Below are 19,945 nucleotides of genomic sequence, written 5' to 3' on the forward strand. Positions count from 1 at the left end.
TAAATAGACAGGGAAAAACACAACACACGTGCAGGAATAAAGCCAGGACAGTTTAAGGTACAGGTGGGTTGAATGGTGTCCGTGGCTCTGTGTTTGTGTGTGTGTGAGTTGCGGTGGGTGCGGGTGGGGGGTATGTTCAGTGACTGTTTGCAGTCCGTATGGCCCAGGGGAAGAAGCTGTTGGTGAGTCTGGTGGTGTGGGACTTGACTGACCTGAAGTGCAGTCCGGATGGCAGCAGGTCAAACAGGTGGTGGGCGGGGTGTGAGGGGTCTCCTGTGATGGCTCTGGTTTTCCTGAGGCAGCAGGATCTGGATATGTCATCCAGGGAGGGCAGAGGGCAGCTGATGATTTTTTGGGCGGTGTTGATGACCCTCTGCACTGCCTTCCTGTCCTCAGCTGTGGAGCCTGTGTACCACACACTCAGGCAGTATGTTAGTACACTCTCCACAAAGGAGTGATAGAAGGCCAGCAGCAGCTTCTTGTCCAGATTGTTTTTCCTGAGCACATGCAGGAAGTGCAGCTGCTGCAGAGCCTTCTTCATGAGGGCCTTGTTGTTGTGGGTCCAGGAGAGATCGGCTGAGATGTGGGTGCCCAGGAACCTGAAAGTGGTGACAGTTTCCACACATTCTCCATTTATGAGGAGGGGGGTGTGGTCTTGTCGATCCTTCCTGAAGTCCATGATGAGTTCTTTTGTTTTCTGGACATTCAGTATCAGGTTGTTAGCTGAACACCAGAGGGACAGTTTCTCTACTGTCTCATCCCCATCAGAGATGAGCCCAACCACGGTGGTACCATCTGCATACTTGATGATAATGTTGGTTGGATGGGTTGGAGTGCAGTCATAGGTATACAGGGTGTAAAGCTGAGGGGAGCCAGTGCTGAGTGTGAGTGTGGAGGAGAGGTGGGGGCCAAGTCTAACAGATTGTGGGTGGTGTGTAAGGAAGTGTTTAATCCAGATGCAGGTGGGGAGGGGGATCTGTAGTTGGAGCAGTTTGGTGAATAAAATGTCCGGGATGATTGTGTTGAACGCTGAGCTGTAATCCATGAATGTACAATTAGTGTACAATTGACTAAGCCTATCAAATAGACTTCTTGTGGAGCTCAAATGCTCATTGCTGTTGCAACAGGTTTAACATTTCCAGACAATCAAGCATGTGTGCACAGTCACGAAGCAGAAAACTCATTGGTAATATGTCATTATAGCTTATTTCTGGATGCATGTTAACATCTTAAATGGAACAGGGGCATGGAGGCCCTGGGTTTGAGCCCCCTGCCAGCTGGAGTGGAGATGGCCTGTTCTCCCTGTGTCTGCATGAGTTTCCTTCCACTGTCCAAAGACAGTAAATTGCAAATGAGCTTATGTGTTAGTCCTGTGATAGACAGATGATCTGTCTAGAGAGATCCTGCCCTTCACCCAATGCTTGCTGGGTTGATGAATTTTCAGCAACAACAACAAAAAACAAATTGATCCTTTTTTTGTTTATTTGTATTTACTTATTTATTATTACAACATTAATTCACAGTGGATATAATCAGGACATTTGCCTCTGGTCAACAGAAAAATAAAATGTAAAAAGTCTCTGCAGTTGTTAGTCTTCTGTCTGAAACCTGTCGGTGCTTAAACACCAACCCAACAACAGGAGTATCCTAACAGAATCTGACTTTGGTGCATATAAACTCATACCATGCTATTCAGAAACAAACAGTGTAGAAGTCTACAAGTCTATTTGTAACCACAGCAGCTCTTAGCCTGTATAATATTCATATGTATGGTAAATGAATATGATATATCTTCATTTTGTTGTCGCAGGGCATTTGATAACTGTGGACTCAGCCGTCTTACATGACCAGGAGCAGGCAGTTCTTGTCAGTCCAGTCCTGGATCAGCAGGACTGGAGTTGTGTGAGGCTGGTGTACCAAATCACTGGACAAGGTTCCCTTCATCTCCACCTCAGACCAGACAGTGATAACTTTGACTACCAGCTCTGGACTGCCGACAAAGCCTCTGACAGCTGGCTCATCGCTAGTGTGGACCTGCCTAACACCACCATCCCCTACCAGGTAGGGATAACTGTAGAAACCACAATCCCAATAACCCCTTAGGTTTCTTCGATGAAGTCACTGTTCACTCTGACCTGATGTGTTGCATTGTAAAGTTTGTTCAAACTGGGACAGTAGTGCCCCATGACTCCACTTGATAAGCTGTTGAGAGGTGATTGTCATCTCCCCTCACACAGGAGACTGCTGTTTGACAGGACTGTTTCTTGTACCCATGGCTACTCTATGACGGTAACCATATTTTTATTATTGTAACCATGACAACGAAGGTCCTCTAACCTTAAGAAAGAGCTTAGTTTAGCCCAAACTATGATCTTTTCCTAAACCCAACCAAATCAGTGACAGTTCCTCAACCTTAACTGCATGTTTGTTATTGTAACCATGACAACAAAGGTCTGGTAGTCCTGTCGCTGGTGCACTCCTGTGGGTTGTATCTGGTGGTTGGAACAAACAACCTACAGTATATATTTGTTGATGAGGTTGTTGTTGAACTTCTTGGGTTAAGGATTGGCAGTTTAGTGGTACTTGTGGTTGCTGCATAGTAATCACATTTCTTAAGTGGAACAAAGTTGATAAATCTTTAATCACAAAAAAATTAAGAAAATTGCCTGTTTTATGAAAAATCTTTTGCCCTATTCCATAGCATAATCATGAATATCACAGTTTTCCTTCAGTCAATTGTTAGCCTTCTTCTTCCTTCCTTATCAGCAGATCTGTAGTCTTGTTGTATCTGCCGTTAGCGCTTAACATCTTGGAAACTGATACAGAGTCATTTCCCTCTGCATTTGTTTTAACTGGTTCTTATTCTATTTTCACTTGCTGTGATAATTTCCATGCAATGTCTCTTAAAACTGTAGTTGTCAAACCACTACTGCAGGCTAACTGCAGCCAGTCTGATAATCCTGCTTTTGTTGCCAAATGGTAGTGACTAATAGTCTGTTTCCACAGGATGAACTTTACCAGGAAGTCAGAAATTTTACCTGTGTGTGACCACAGGAACCTGGATCTAAATTCAGTTCCCTAGCCAGAACTCTTGGTGCCTGCTCTGAGGGTAATTGTTTCTGATGTGCCCAGAAAGTATCTGAGAAGAGTTTGCAATGTGGGTCGCTGATTGGTCCAAAACACAATAACATAAGTTATTACAACTTGTGCACAGCTCCATTCACGCAACGAGCTGCACTGAGTGTTATGGGAATCAGTAGGATGAAGGATGCACAAAGAGAGAGTGTGTGTGATCAAGCTGAAAGCACAAACAAATGAGGTGGATTCTGGCAAATTAAAAAGAGGGTTACATCAACAACCTGTGCTGTTGGCATTGTGGTACTAAATCCAACTTGTATTGCATTAGTAATAAGAAATATGACAACATGATTAATGTAATATTATGTCTGCTTATAGATGGACTAATAGAGCCACTAGTGTCTGACAAGACTCAATTTACTGCTGAGCCAAGGCTGGCAACATGTAGGAAATCAAATGTCAGTAGAGGAAGTATGGAGGATGCACTACAACTACAAAGTTGATGTGATTTTTATGGTGATGACAAGAAGAGGCATAACAGACTTTATGTCAAAAACGACTAAAACTGTGCCATGGTAAAATTTCAGATTTGAAGCCAATTGAACCCTACTTGTCACTTGTCACTGTGTTACTTGCAGTACCTTTGTCTATTTGGTTGTTTTGTGTGTATTTGCAGTGTGTGTGTTGTTAAATTGATCAAGATATTTTCTTAATTTGACTGTGTCGTGAACAGTCTATGGTCATGATCTGTTTTCTCCCTGCATGTGTTTCCTTACATTGCAATACACTGAACTCTCTGGGCTAACATGCTTTTGGTTCCTGCTTTAATTTCTGAATTGAGATTCTGTGTTTACGTAGATGATAAGGGGAATTAACACTCTCTCCAAACCCTGGGCAATACATTGTAGTGTGAAGCTACACAGCTAGATGTTGTCCACTGTACAGATGTTGCTCACAGTCCATCATAATTACAGTGCACCCTTAAATCCACAGGGAACTGTGCAGCAATGTTTTTCCTCTATACAAGACCTACTATGGAGCTGCACTTTAAAGAATTCTGACCATGACACTAATATTGGCCAATTTGTAATCTTCCATTCCTCATCATGGTTAACTATCATATTGGACTCACAAGACCAAGCCCCGATCTAAATAAATGAAGAGAGAGAGCCATAACTTTGCTTGCATATATAAAATCACTAGTCAAATATGATGAAAGCTCCTTAAAAGGTCTGGTGACTTTGCCCCAAAATAAGGTTTAAAATGCCTTTTTGCCACAGGTTATACTTCTATTATGCATGCAGTAAAGTGGGTAGGCCTAATTGGCTCTGACATGTCCATCTTACATTCCAGAGCAATGTTTGCAGTTCAATTTTTAACACTTTGAAAAAACATCCAATGTAAAAGGCTTCATGTCATAGTGAGAGGAATTTAAAAGATGTTTGTTTTCAGTTGTGTAGAAAACTGAATGGTCCTCCTCATGGGAGATTTATTCAAAATGCTACAGTTTAGATTAGAGAGAGTTTCATCACATCACATCATGCTTGTTGGTAATTTGAGACATGGCTCAAAGTTGTTAAATCAATAGTCAAGCTGCTTTTACTCTAGTTTTAATGCAGTATTCTACCAGATGACATTAGATACACTCCGCAGATTATGTTTGATTAGCTTTGTTTTCATGGTGTTTGTGTCTTAATATTTGAAATTTCATAGTTTTAAATTGTTTGTTATGTATGACTTACATGTATGTAGTAGGGATAGACCGATTATCAGCCGGGCGCCAATATTCAGCATTTTGACGCATATCAGCATCAGCCTTTTTTTAATCCGACGGCCGATAAGAGATCAATTTCAAACTGGGTTATTTTGGCTCTGATGCAGCCGCGCCTCTCTGTCTGCAGTCACTACTCTGTCTCCAGCATTGTCCCACCTACAGCACCATCTGAAAGCTGTGCATGCACAGTGCTCACACACACTGAACAACTCTGCTTTTTGCACCACAATCTGGTTCTGCTCAATTGGGACTACTAACTGATTTGAGACTCACATTTCTGTGCAAATTTTATTTAACTTTGTTTTATTTACTTGATTTACTTGAACTTTATTTATTTATTTATTTCAAATTTCAGTCAACTTTATAAGAGATGACTACTAATAATCGGTATCTGTAAAAAACCATATTGATCTATCACTAGTATGTAGTATGCATGCTTTTAATCTTCTCCTCTGAAAAGCTGTGTTTCCTTTAGAATGAACTGTGTTGTATAAATATAATATATAAATTATATAATTCACTTGTAAGTTGCTTTTGATAGAACTGTAATCAAAATTTAAAGTTAACCCTCCTTAACCCATGTGCACCCCTCTAGAAAATTATATTTTACCCTCGGTACAAAAAATGTTCAGTTCCTAAAAAGTGCTATAAAAATATTATATATCAATATTATTTTTCACTTTCACTGCACTAAATCTTTTGACCAACTTCAGTCCTAATCATAACTATTAAATTTACATGTATTTCTCAAATAATTTTAACCCTTTAATGCCATTTTGGGAGGATTAACCCACACATTTTAAATGATAAAAACAAACAAAAAAAGTATATGAAAAAAAAAGTATATGAAATATATGAAATATTTTCCATATACTAAACTGGAATTTTTTGGGGGGGATTATTACACCCTTGGATATATCAATAAATGACAACAACATTGATTTTAATGCATTATTATTTTTTGAGCAGTGTGAGTTTTTTTTTTTAAATGCGCCCCTTTTACCCTTGGTGCAAAAATCTTCAGTGCACTAAATCTTTTGACCCATTTCAGTCCTGATCATAACTATTAAATTTACATGTATTTCTTAAATAATTTTAACCCTTTAATGCTATTTTTGGAACATTAACCCAGAGGACAGCAGGACAGCAGTCAGAGCCTCCTCCAGAGAAAAAATGACTAACCAAGCAAGCTACTACCTGAGTAAACATGCTGCACTGGAAACCAAAACATAACGTAAATGCATTTACGTTGGGGGGGTGGGGGTGGGGGTATGTGTGAAAATGTGGTCTGTGGGCATAAGAAATACAGAGAGAGAGAGAGAGAGAGAGAGAGAGGGATGTTCAAAATATGATGAGCAAAAAAGACTTTCTGTTTCCCTGTTCACACACACACACACACACACACACACACACACACACAAATAATTTTCTAAATACACACATTCGTACCACACTTTAACATCAATACCAACACACCCAGACCATTTTAGTTGTAATCATGTATTCCGTTACCAAGCAATAGTCAGAAATGCAACAGAAAAAGGCCTCAATGAAACAGCATATAATGGAGCCCTCAGCCATATAGTGGAAAATAATGTCACATAATGGATAATTGAAAAAAAAAATACCATTAACAGAGGCAAAATTATTGAGTATTTTCAACTGAAAAATGCAAAAAATGTACAGAGGGGCACACAAGGGTTAAATACACAGTGAGTTTTAGGCCAAAGCCCACAAATACTGTTAAAGAAACAATGATGTCATATAAAGCACTTTCTAAATTTGATTTCCTCTCTGGAAGGAACAACTCATAAAAGGAATACAGAACCTGAAAAAGAATGAATGGCATAACATGGTATCAACATAAAACTGTAATGGAGACTATGACTTAGTGTACATATGGATTTAAAGGACATGATGTAATGTGATATGTTGTGATATGATGAGGTGTGTTGTGATTGTGATGTGCAATAAGACATTATGTGATGATTCTGATCTATCCCATATATTTATGGGTGTGCATGCTCACACGTGTATTAGCTCATGGGTAAAAGATAACTGAATGCTCGTGATTCATATAGTGCCACTAGCACAGCACAAGTTTAAGCCTACTCAGCTGAAATACTTAGTCATGACATGCCTACATACAGAGATGCATTTTGTTAGAAGAATCCTTTGCAATTACTTCATTAGGAACATCATAGTAACACTGGGTAGATCCCTTTGCTCTACATTATGGGTGTCCTACTTCTACTGTTGACACTGATATTTTATGTTATTTTATGTAATTTTGGTGCTGACTTTGATGTGACATAATGTAACGTGATGTAATGTATTGATGGCTGCTTTGAGACACAGTTTGTAAGTGGTCAGACTATTTTTTTCCTCAACAGATTTTGCTGGAAGGTCGACCTAAAAATGGCTCAGGGAACAGTGTGGCCATCTTTGAAATTCACATTGTTCCAGGTTACTGCATAGGTCAGTGTCAACATTATATCAAACTAGAAGTTTCACCTTTCAAGTATAGTCTAATGTGAGACTGTATTTATTCATACAAAAAAGAGAAATAATGTCTGTCTTTGATGTTCCCAGAGTGTAATTTTGAGGAGCATCACCTCTGTGGCTACAGTAACAGCTGGAACCCAAATGTCAACTGGTATGTTGGGGGAAGTGTGGCCAGAGATCCTGAGACTAACCTGCTAGAAAAACACACCATCAATAACCAGAGAGGTATATGCACACACACATAACACACATACACACACACACACACACACACACACACACACACACATCTGTATATACATATATACATTCACACAGCCTGTCTGAACTCATGCATGTGCTAGTTTGTGTGCACCATGAGCTCATTTCAGGAGTTAGATCAGAGTTGTTGTTTAAGGTCAAGCAGAGAATAGAAGACAGTGGAAGAGACATACAATGACACAACTGAAAGATACAGTGTGTAGTTACATACTGTAGGTACATAGGAATATTTGTTAGATAAAGTTACTGTACACTATACTGTATATGTATTATTAACATTAAAAGCCACAAAGAAACAAAATTTGAAATTACAGACTGAACTTGAACTAGGGCCATATTCTCTGCAGTTATGATGGATTTGAACAGCAGCTCAGTTTTTCTACAAAAAAACTTTTCAAGCTATCACTGCAGTACAATCCACCTTCCTCTTTATCGGTTTCTTTGTTCAGTAGAAAGAGAAATCTCTCCAAGCACATATTTTTGCCAAATATAGCTAAATATACTGCATTTGTCTCCAGTGTGGTTAGCTGTTTATGTGTATAGCTCCCAACTGGTTATTATTGTGCAGTATGCTGCACAGTACTGAGGTTTGACTGCTGCAGCTGACAAACCTGGCAGCCACAGTGTGAATTTTACTAGATGTGAGGAAACATAGGAACCGTTCTGACTTCATTCTTACATACTGTATTGCAACAGTACACTTGCATGGTTTGATATCTGATGGAGGAGTTGAACAAGATTCTCAAACAATTTAATTGTTTAAACTACCAACCCAAAATAAATCATCTGACAGTACTACTCCCCCAGTGAGAAGAATGGACTGGTGGAGTAGTTGTTCTCTCTCTTCAACAGCTGCCTGTAGATGTAACTAAGGATATTCAAATCATTCTCATAAAACCATAAGTCTTGAAATTAGAGTTTGAATTTCACTTATAATAATAATTTTACAAACAGATCTATAACAATGTAATGAAGGCAGTTGGAGTCCTTTGTTGGCAGAGAACAGCTTCCAATAAAATTATAAAAAGAGTAACAATCATATCAATTCAAAAAATGTCAAGATATGAAAGTGATCCATTAGCCTGTAATCCAGACCAATCAGTGAGCTTATGTTTATTTGCTCTGGCAGGTCACAATGACTGAATGAAAGGTCAGCCCCCTTTCATCCATGAAAGGGGGGCTAATGTCAAGAAGTCTGTATAATCCGCTATTGTGACAGTATTAAACAAGCAGTTGGTATATTTACTCAACAAGCTAACTGACTACCATGATTATAAGCCTAATGGAACTTTCTATTGAGAGCTGCAAAAGAAACAACTTTTTCACACTGATAAAGAACCTGCAGCCAGAAGGAAAAACATGGGAACAGAGGGTAGAGAAGGAATAAAACAATTAACTGGTGAAGTGGACTCACTGGGTACCCCAGCTACAGCAAAGCACTGTCAGGCTAGTTAGCATAGTTAAAGCGATCGAGTTATATGGGGCAGAGAACCATGGATTGAGAAGTGTCATTAATGAAAGACAATGCAACCAATATAGAATAATAGAATAATATTATGGTAAGAAACAGATTGTTGTTTAACAGGGGCCAGATTTTAAAAGGATCTCTGACAATTAATGGAAGAAATTAAAAATAATGATTACTTCAAAAATGTGCTTCCAGACGTTCTCTGTCGCTCTGCGCTGTTTCACACATTTTGTTACTCTGATTCGTTATAGGGCTGTCCAGTTCCATGCAGAGGCGTTTTGATCTGCAACCTTTGATAATACTCCTTGGAAATTGAAAATGGACTGAGAGGTTCCAGACCCATTTGCAAATGCAAATAGATCTGTTGAAAATTGATTGTTTCCATAAAAATACGTAAGAAATTTTGAGTATTTGATCATTTTGGTGCCAGTGATCCACTAATGAAGGTCATGTTTTTTATTAAAAGACACAATTTTTGTTGCTGTGCTTCGTGTCTATATAAAGCCAGCCATTTGAAAGTTCTTCAGAGACAAAAATGGCTAAAACAAGGAACCTAACGCAGGAAACACACCTGAAGATACAGATTCTCAGCCAGGAAGGGTATAGCTGCCGCCAGATAGCCAGGAAGTGCAGATGCAGTCCTTCAGCAGTTGGATACACTCTGCAGAAATATAGATGAACCCACAGCTTGGAAGACAAACCAAGATCTGGGCGTCCAAGGGTTTCTTCAGCAAGAAATGGCTGCATCCTGATCCGCATGTGCAGGGAAAACCGCTGAATGGCATCCTCCTGATAATGTGAGGGTACACAGAAGGCCAGGCGAAGCATTACCTCCAGCATGTACAGTACCTCCTGTCAAGCATGGTGGAGGCAGTATCATGGTTTGGGGATGCAGGAGTGCTGCTGGTGTTGGTCATCTCACTGTCTGTGATGGCACATTGAACTCTGCTAAGTATTGTGCCATTCGCGAAACCCACATGCTCCCTTCTGCATGTGCACTGGGACAAAATTACCCCTCAACAGTGTGAAAGGCTTATGGGAGACATGCCAGCCAGGATTAGTGCTAATTTTGAACACATTCTCTGTTATTTGTTGACTTTCAGACCTCAAATAACACAAAGAAAACAAGTTCATATTTATTTTGAAACATCACAATACTAATGTTTTAACTTAGGAAGAGTTTGGAAATCAATATTTGGTGGAATAACCCTGATTTTTAATCAGAGCTTTCATGCATCTTGGCATGCTCTCCACCAGTCTTTCACATTGCTGTTGGGTGACCTTATGCCACTCCTGGCGCAAAAAATTCAAGCAGCTCAGCTATGTTTGATGGCTTGTGACCATCCATCTTCCTCTTGATCACATTCCAGAGGTTTTCAATGGAGTTCAGGTCTGGAGATTGGGCTGGCCATGACAGGGTCTTTATCTGGTGGTCCTTCATCCACACCTTGACTAACCTAGCTGTGTGGCATGGTGCATTGTCCTGCTGGAAAAACCAGTCCTCAGAGTTGGGGAACATTGTCAGAGCAGAAGTAAGCAAGTTTTCTTCAAGGATAACCTTGTACGTGACTTGATTCATGCATCCTTCGCAAAGACGAATCTGCCCAAGTCCAGCCTTTCTGAAGCACCCCCAGATCATCACCGATCCTCCACCAAATTTCACAGTGGGTGCGAGACACTGTGGCTTGTAGGCCTCTCCAGGTCTCCGTCTAACCATTAGACGACCAGGTGTTGGGCAAAGCTGAAAATTGGACGCATCAGAGAAGATGACCTTACTCCAGTTCTCTATGGTCCAATCCTTATGGTCTTTTGCAAACCTCAGCCTGGCTCTTCTTTGCTTCTCATTGATGAAGGGCTTTTTTCTTGCTCTACACAACTTGAGTCTTCATGGGACGCCCTTGCTGAGTCGCCATGGCGAATTTCGATGCTTCGCCATTAAACAGTAAATTATGGCGAAGCATGCACTGTTCAATCGGCCCCAAACTTCACGTGTTTGCTAACTGTCATGGCCTGAACACATATACATGGTATATGTACATTCAAGTATAGTCATAGCACCACCTGATGGGGGCAGTAAGGGACTTCTGACTCATTCCCTCTGTGTCTGGTAGTCACTCAGTTGCAGAACTGTGTCGTACGACCTGAAGAGAGGGGAGGGTGCGAGGGCCCATTCAACGTTGCTTGCAGCTTTAATTATTATTATTATTATCATTATTGTTGTTGTTGTTATTATGTGCTGTAGTTAAAGTATCATTGTAGCTGTATTAAAACATTCAGCTGACTTATATACGTATAGAATGACTTTATAAACGAGCTCACCTATAGCCAGATGTAGCCTGTGGCCAAAACAATGGAGCCTGGTCCAATCGTTGATGGAGATCACCTTCACTATGTTTTGTCCATGTTGTTATGCACATCATTTTCTCCTGTTCCAAACTCCAAGATGCGAGGGCATCCTTTAATCCCTGTGCTAGTGCCTTGCCCCTGTAACCCTCATGGAAAAAAGCAGTCTGTAGGCACCTGCTTTTCAGTAGATGAAATCAGTATAAAATGAACTGTCAGACTCAAATACAGTTCCATGGTCCGGCTGGACCATAAATCAGACATTGATGAGAAATGATCTACTTCCCGCAATTCTGCCTCAATTATTGCCTGCTGCTTGCTGTACATAGTAGGTAGTGCAACATTTGAAAAATAGTTGTGGGAGGGTATTGTGTAGCGTTTGTCTAAGGTGTTGATCATTTTCCGAAATCCCTCGTGTTGCACAGGGTTTATAGGGACCATATCTTTGGCTAGGTGGAAAGCAGTAGCCGCTGTTATCTCCTTTTGCATGAGTTTGCTGGGTATGGTGTTGCGTTGTGCAGGGTTCCGGTGCTCCAGTTTAACTGTTGATCCTGTTAACTGGTAATATTTGTTTACGTTTTCGCTAGCTGTGCTCCAGATGTTGCCGAGAAGCTTGCCGTCGCAGATTCATCATTTTCAGGAGTCACCGCTTACCGTGTATGTGTGAAGTGTAAGGAGATATCGAAGACCTTGGTGAGACTGGAACCTTTTCCAGTTAATGTAAAAAGCACATCCCTGTCAAAATCACTTGTAGACCAGAACACAACACACAGTGAAAAAAAGAAAGTAAATAATTGCGACGGGGGTTGAAACAATACTCTCTGTCATATAAGACATATGTGTGGCGCCTTTGCCGTTATGCCACGGACCTGACCGACAAGTTCTGTGCGTTACCCGTATAAATCTTGGTCACATTACCAGCTGTTAAACACTCGTCACTGATTTCAGGGAACACGCTCATGTCAACTGGTGAGAGTCACAACTCAACATAAGCGATCACTGCCTATTCAATAAGGAGCTTCAAAAACAAATGATAATCTTATCAGGCCTGGCGAAACCACAATGTTACTGTGCCCACCTCGACGCTAAAGTGCATTGGGTTTTTGTTGATCATATTAATTTCTGTGACAATAATTTGAAATAAATCTGTTATGTCAGAGATCAAAGTTCTAACCAATGTAAAAGATGTGGTGGAGACCAGATTATCAAGTGGTTGTTCAGAATACAATAAACTGCATTTTTTTCAGTATACACAATCCAAACAGTCAGTGAATAAACTCCAACAGAGAATGGTTTGACAAGGGTAGCTTTATTTTTTGTAGGCGAAACCTAAACACACACAGGGCAAAAGTAGTCCCCTTCTACAAGTGGCTGTCCCACACAGTCCCAGTGAAACCACCCTGAGCACAGTGTGCACTCGATCTGGCAGAGAAGAGTAAATCACATGCATGGCAGTTTCATAATGAAGAAATCAACTTCAAATGCTCCAAACATGCCTGACCCTCCCAACACAATGGTCCTTCCCTTACCTGGTCACTGCACTGCATTTCTTAAGTGCATCACTTGGAGCCCCAAATGGATCCAAATATAGGGATTGCCTTTGTTGTGGATACATTGCCTAGACAATGTATAAAGAGAAACATTAGGAACTAATGAACCAGCACTGAGTTACATGTAATCTGACAAGATACAAGATCCAAGATACCTTACGGTCAGTGTCCAGTGGTGTTGATCACAAATTGCTCCCACCATCACATCATATTTGGTTGGGTTCACCTGGAATTATGCAATATAATACAATGACACTGAATCATGGAATTAGGTTTATCCCATTAATTCCTCTTATGTAGTATTTCACAAACTTGGAATTTGAATTGGTGATAAGTGATCGGGAGACAGGGAAATGGTGAATGGGGAAGTAGCTGGCCATTTGTGAGGTAAACGTGGTGCTTTGTCTATGTGTTTACAGAGCTGGTCGATGTTTACTGTGTGAACTGTCTTGCATTTTTTGGTGACCAAGTCAGCGCTTTTCCCTTCTATTTTAATGATGGTGAAAGGGCCCAGCAATGAGCTCTCCATTTTACCCCCTTTTCTCTGCTCTTGCCTGACATTTTGCCTTAATACTTTGTCACCCACTCTGAAGCTGTCATCCTGGCCAATGTCCTCCCACTTCCGCTTCACCATTGCTGTTACTTTCTCCATGTTGTCTTTTGCAGTAGTGTAGTGGATGGGGGGGTTCTCTACACCTGCAGAAGTTGATTCTCTGCCCACTACTGCCTCCACATGTTCGTCAGTCACCTGAGGGCATAAAGACATACAGTGACATAATGTCAACACATCATATAGCCGACTTGGAGAAGCTATGCAGTCAAACAGTATTTCCTACACACAATACATGTATTGTGCTTTGCTTAATACCTCATACTCTTATGGGATATCTGGCCTCCTGACCAAACATCAAAAAATATGGAGAAAACCTGGTGGTGAGTTGTTTTTTTTTGTCCTCAAGGCAAATAGTGTTGGTTTTTGGTGTCCCAAGTGCTGGGTTTCCCCACCCACCAATTTAGTTAAAGTCCTGTAAGGTCATACATACATACACAACATAGTGACTTAAAAGATTGCAAGGTAATTAAAACACACAGACATAGAAAATAGACGTTCATAATACTGTTGAATAGTGCCATTCATTTTCTCCACCAAGCCATTCGTCTGGGGATGGTAAGGCGAACATAAACTTTTGGTCCTCAGCGGATAGGCCTCTGTCCATTTGGTAAAATAATCAACCATTACGCAACTGTAGTTTGGGATTCAGGATACTCCAGTATCTACAAAAATTGAAGGCCCAAGTGAATAAGAAGATTCATGAAATTGTGTTTCACTGGAATATACAGAGATCACTTACAAATGTGGCTGAAGCTCAGCCATTTTTGTATGTCACTTTCCATCCAGGCCAGAAATGCCTCAGAGCAATGGCATCCACCGTTTTTTCCATTCCACAATGTCCTCCATGCTTACTTGCATGGAATGACAAAAACACTTTTGCCAGGTGCTCCCCCAGCTTGTAGTGAAGCTGCCCACCATATGTATATTAACATTCACATCTTTGTCTAATAACAAAACAGCCTTTGACTGTAGAGCCTAAGGGATAGGTGATATATATATATATATATATATATATATATATATATATATATATATATATATATATTTATATATGTGTCTCCTTCTTTCTCTCTATCAATCTCCTAACTCGCTAATCAAGACAAATCAAGACTGCTAAAAGAGCTGTATATATAGTCTTTGCCTCCCAGTGTGATTGGTTGAACAGTGATTGGTTGTGCCCTTGGTTGTGCCCATTCTAACATGAGATACGCCATCACGGATTAAACATACATAGGCATAGTTTGACATAGGACGCTTTTATTTCCTCCTTCAAATTCAGGGCAATAAACATCTTGTGAACATGTGCTTCACCAACAACAGTACACTCCACAAAGCATGGACTCAATTGTACAGAGAAGACAATCCTTCTAAAAAAAAAAAAAAAAAAAAACACAGATATGTCAGTTCCCAAAGACGTGAAACAACTGCAAGTCCTCCGTTGCACGTGTGTCTTGTCTCACCACACATCTGACAAAGTGCAGACAAATCATGTATTGACTACAGATCGTCATGTTATTTCCAACATTAAACAGACAATCACTTACATCACAAGGTCTTTGGTGAGCTTTTGTGCTATTCCTGTTCTTGAACGGCTGGTCCCCACCTCATCAACGAGAACATCCACTACCTCTTTCAAACTTGAGCAAGAAATAAATTGAGGATATATGGAGGACTAAGAAATCCAGCAACACATATCTGGTGAAAAGCACAGTCGCTTACCTTACATACTGTAACACATTAAATTCCACCTTGTTGACGTGTGAGAGAGCGATGTTTCCACACGACCAGTTACATGCTGTGTGTTTGGTATTGTGATGACCACTACGTCGTCCTTCTTACAAAAATCAAATGCACTTTAGCGTCGAGGTGGGCACGGTAACATTGTGGTTTCGCCAGGCCTGATAAGACCATCGTTTGTTTTTGAAGTTCCTTATTGAATAGGCAGTGATTGCTTATGTTGAGTTGTGACTCTCACCAGTTGACATGGGTGTGTTCTCTGAAATCAGTGACGAGTGTTTAACAGCTGGCAATGTGACCAAGATTTATATGGGTAACACACAGAACTTGTTGGTCAGGTCCGTGGCGTAACGGCAAAGGTGCTACACATACATTATGTCTTATATGACCGAGAGTATCATTTCGAACCCCGTTGCAATTATTTACTTTTTTTTTTCACTATGTCTTGTGTTCTGGTCTACAAGTGATTTTGACAGGGATGTGCTTTTTACATTAACTGGAAAAGGTTCTGTTCTCACCAAGGTCTTCGATATCTCCTTACACTTCACAGACACACGGTAAGCGGCGACTCCTGAAAATGACGAATCTGCAACCAAGAACATGTTAGCAACATCTGGAGCACAGCTAGCGAAAACGTAAACAAATATCACCAGTTAACAGGATCACCAGTAAAACTGGAGCACCGGTTATAGTCGTCTGTGTTGTCGGGCAACAGGGATTGTTGGATTTATGGTGACGTTTAAGGTGCTTGTGAAGATTTGTGGTGTTGCCTTGCAGTGCTGTTATGAGGGCAAAATACACCTTGCAATGCACTTCAGACTGATTCTCAATTTCTTGCCTAAATCTAAAATATTTCCACACCACTGAATGTGAACCTTTTTTCATCTCGAGTTCGGTTTGGGCAGTTGGATGATTCTCGTCACTACCACTTGGGCTTTCATCTCCATTCATTTTGTACTTATCCCTTCTTACCACACACTTCCCTGTCTTTTGTGTTGCACTCACTCTGCGCTGCTTTCTTTTTCGAAAACTCTTTCAATTGCAGGTGGGCTCCCACCTCCACTGAATCACGTGATGTAAAAGGTGCTTTGTCATAGGTTGAGAGAGAGGGCAGCGACAAGGTGCGTTTGGGTGCACTTGTGAAACTCTTGAGAGGAAAAGAGGAGCGTCGGTTTGTGATCTCGTGAAATAAAATACAGAAGAATCGTTGTCATTTAGAAATGAGATCACGTTTAGATGTGAATCGAGATCACGATTTTTTAACGATTTATCATGCAGCCGTAATGTTATGTATTCTGTTGTTCATCTCTATGTGCCAATTCAACTTGACTGCCTTCCATCTAAGTCATGCACCACTTACCATTTGTCTTTCGCAAGACACATTTTCCCTTTCATGTCAAATATTCCTCCTTTGTTTCAATCACAACTCTGTGATGACCAAGCATTATAGTAATATGTTTTTGATTCCCTAATATCACTATCCATGGAATTATTTATTTCTACTGTGGTTGTGTTTTGTGAAAGAAACTTTCCCTCAAATGGAGCAGAACAGGCACAGTAGCCTAATACAGAAGTTTGGGTTTGTCTGTTGTAGTAGTGATCAAATCTCATAAATGTTTGTGTCTCATGAACAGATGACATTCATCAGCAGCAGTTATTTGACAAGTTTGTGCACTTAGTACACACAGTAAGAAGTGTTTAATATAAAAGTGCAAAAATATTGTCACACAAAGCCCAGTGTCTTGAATTATACACTGTTTCCAGCACCGCAGCATTGTTGTGATTCTTGAAGCAGGTCAGATCCCACTGAAATCCCATTTAATTGACATCACTTTACCACATTACATTCATACAATAAACATTAAACAATACAAATTACAACACAAAGACTGCGTTGAAGATTGCAGTCAAAACCACATATAGACAAAACAAAAAAAACAGACTCACTGAAATGTAGTGACAGTTAAAACAACACGTAACAACGGGAACAATCTCAATTCATCTAAACATCCATATTAATAATAATCAATTAATAATAATATTTTCATGCCAGTTTTCAAGAACCTCTTTAACTGCTTCTTAAAGCTTTTTGTTGTAAATTCTCGAACATAATGCATGGCAAACTATTCCATTAGTCTTTGGTTGGGACAGTGTAATGTGACCCTTCATCACCTGACTTGTTTGATAACTGTGTGTAGTTCCAGAAAACTAATGTTTTATTAGATAACCTGAACCTATCTTCAACCTTCAGCCATGTGAAATCAGTGTTTTTTCTTCTCTGCTTGTTCTGCCTGAGTAACAGAGTGCTAATCACGCTGCTCTATTCTCCACTAACTGAAGATGTTACAGCTCTTTCTGGTTGAAGATTACTTATTAGTAGTCAACATGAAACAATGCTATGGCTTATATTACCTTCAAAGTGCTATTGGACTAAGATATAAGGAACCCCCTCTTATAGACTCCCCACTTCCCATTTTTACAGTTGCATCATTGTGACTTTCATGTGCTTATCAAGCATGATGGTGCATTTTGTCTTGGACACATTTATAGCTGAGTAGTTTTTGTCTACCCAGTTAAAAATACATTTTAGTTAATTCTTCAATGTATTGTTTAAATCATCAATACTAGTTAACAGAGTGTACACATTAGCATCATCAGCTATACTCTAACCTACCTGATTCATAAAAAGATCATAAAAAGAGCATTCTGCCAGTTAGGTGGTTTCTTATCCAGTCAAGGGCAGTAAAATGAAAAACCATAAGCAGCAAGCTTCATGAAGAGTATTTCATGGTCTATTAGCTCTGATGTAGCACAGGCATCAACAGCACCAACCATTCTGTTCCTGTCTATATCATTCAACTACTGATCAGTCTTCTGCACTGAAGCTGTACTGGTAGAATGACCCTTCTTATAAGCATGTTGGAATTCAAAGTTAAGCTTTTTTACAGAAAAAAAGTGTGAAATTTGATCAAACACCACTCTTTCCATTCTGCCTGCTGGTCAAGCAGGTTGAGTCATTTAGATATAATTGGAATGGAGATATACATCTATTTGTCATTTTCTAAAACATTCTGACTCAATATACAAGAAAGCTCAACAACAACTGCACCTACTGAGGAAGCTAAGGGGTTTTAATGTCAGTTGGTTTACAGGTCACTCATTGATTCTGTTCTTACCTTTCATTCTGGTATAATAACCTCACTATTAAACACAAGACTCTGACATCTTTCTCAGATGATCAGACGGGTCAGTAAGATAACAGGTTCAGTTCAAACACAACTTTCTGTGCAGTTACTAGGAAGGCCACTTTGATCATACAGGACCCCTCTCACTCCCTCCCTTCAGCTGTACCAATCCAACATTAGCTGGCTGAAAGTATTTTTTCTACTTTTAACTTTACTACTTTTTAAAAATAAATAATAATATTAATTTCATAAAAAAATTAACAACATCATATTTTTCCTTAATTTTAGTAACTGATTATTCACCTGACAGTATGAGTTCCATTCAGCTGCATCATCGGTTTTAATTGCCACCTTTTTCATCCTGTCTGCCTGAGCATTAAAGCTTTCTGTCCATCTAGTCAAGGGACTCTTTTTGCTTTAACCAGAAATTTACTTCTGGGCATATACTTATCAGCCACTTTGTGTATTATGCGGATCACACAATATTCCCACTTCTAACAGTTCATGGTCTATGGTTGAAGACATCCTGGATCCAGCTACATAAGAAGTTTCAGAGACCAAGACTCTGTAGTTTGTCAGTTTTCTTGGATTGATGGTTCTTGAGGCAGAGCCTGTAATCAGGGAGGTGTGCTGGCTGGTGAAATCAGCTGCTGTATTGTTTGGTTAGAATGAAGAACTGCTGGTTTTGACCTCTGTGGCTTGGGTTATCCATCTCTGCTTTATATACTTAAAAGCAACAACATAGTGTTCATTGCAGCATGTAAAGAAAACAGAACACTAATGGAGGTGTAAGTGTGTGAATCACTATACATGAGCAATCAAAAGTAATCAAAACAATCTAGTAGTAACATTTTTTTCACATGCACAGTCTTGTGACAACCTCTCACATCCTAGAAATGTGTCTGTATCAGCCTATAACCATGTACTTCAGCTCATCTTTATCTTCTACTGCTCTAGGCCACTACATGTATGTGGACTCTGTGTATGCCAAGCACTTCCAGGAAGTGGCCAAGCTGACCTCACCCTTAACCACGGGTGCCCATGGCTGGCTGCCTCTCCTTCTATTACCAACGAGACCCAGGAGAGGGGAAACATCTTCTCACTTTTTACCAGAGACCAGCTGGGCCACTATGAGGAGATCTGGAGGCCAGAGATGTACACTACTGCTGGCTGGACTCTGGTCAGCGTTGACGTCAAGGCCCCACACCCAGTGAGGTCAGTACTGGAGCTAGCATGTGCAATTTTAGTGAGAAGATGTTTTGATTGAAATGAAAACAACATATATATATATATATAATTACAATTTGTTTTTCTAACGCGATTACATTATGTTACATATGGTACATCGCCATTTGTGTACTTCCTCATTTGTACTTGCTGTATGAAAATATGCAGTGCAGCATAAACACCAGGATGTTGAAATCAAAATGG

General features: G+C 40.0%; 1 protein-coding gene across 1 annotated transcript; it reads left to right on the forward strand.

Annotated features, from left to right (window-relative positions):
• Nucleotides 1-1,782: 1,782 nt before the first annotated feature.
• LOC108889041 (thyroid hormone-induced protein B) lies at nt 1,783-19,669 on the forward strand (the record flags this gene model as incomplete). The annotated part of the gene is made up of 4 exons (XM_018685315.1): nt 1,783-2,061; nt 7,246-7,330; nt 7,445-7,582; nt 19,472-19,669. Coding segments are annotated over exons 1-4 (700 nt in total), but the record flags the coding sequence as incomplete, so codon positions are not given.
• Nucleotides 19,670-19,945: the final 276 nt, after the last annotated feature.

The sequence above is a fragment of the Lates calcarifer genome, unplaced genomic scaffold, assembly GCF_001640805.2.
Source record: "Lates calcarifer isolate ASB-BC8 unplaced genomic scaffold, TLL_Latcal_v3 _unitig_144_quiver_2523, whole genome shotgun sequence".
NCBI classification, from domain to species: Eukaryota; Metazoa; Chordata; class Actinopteri; family Centropomidae; genus Lates; species Lates calcarifer.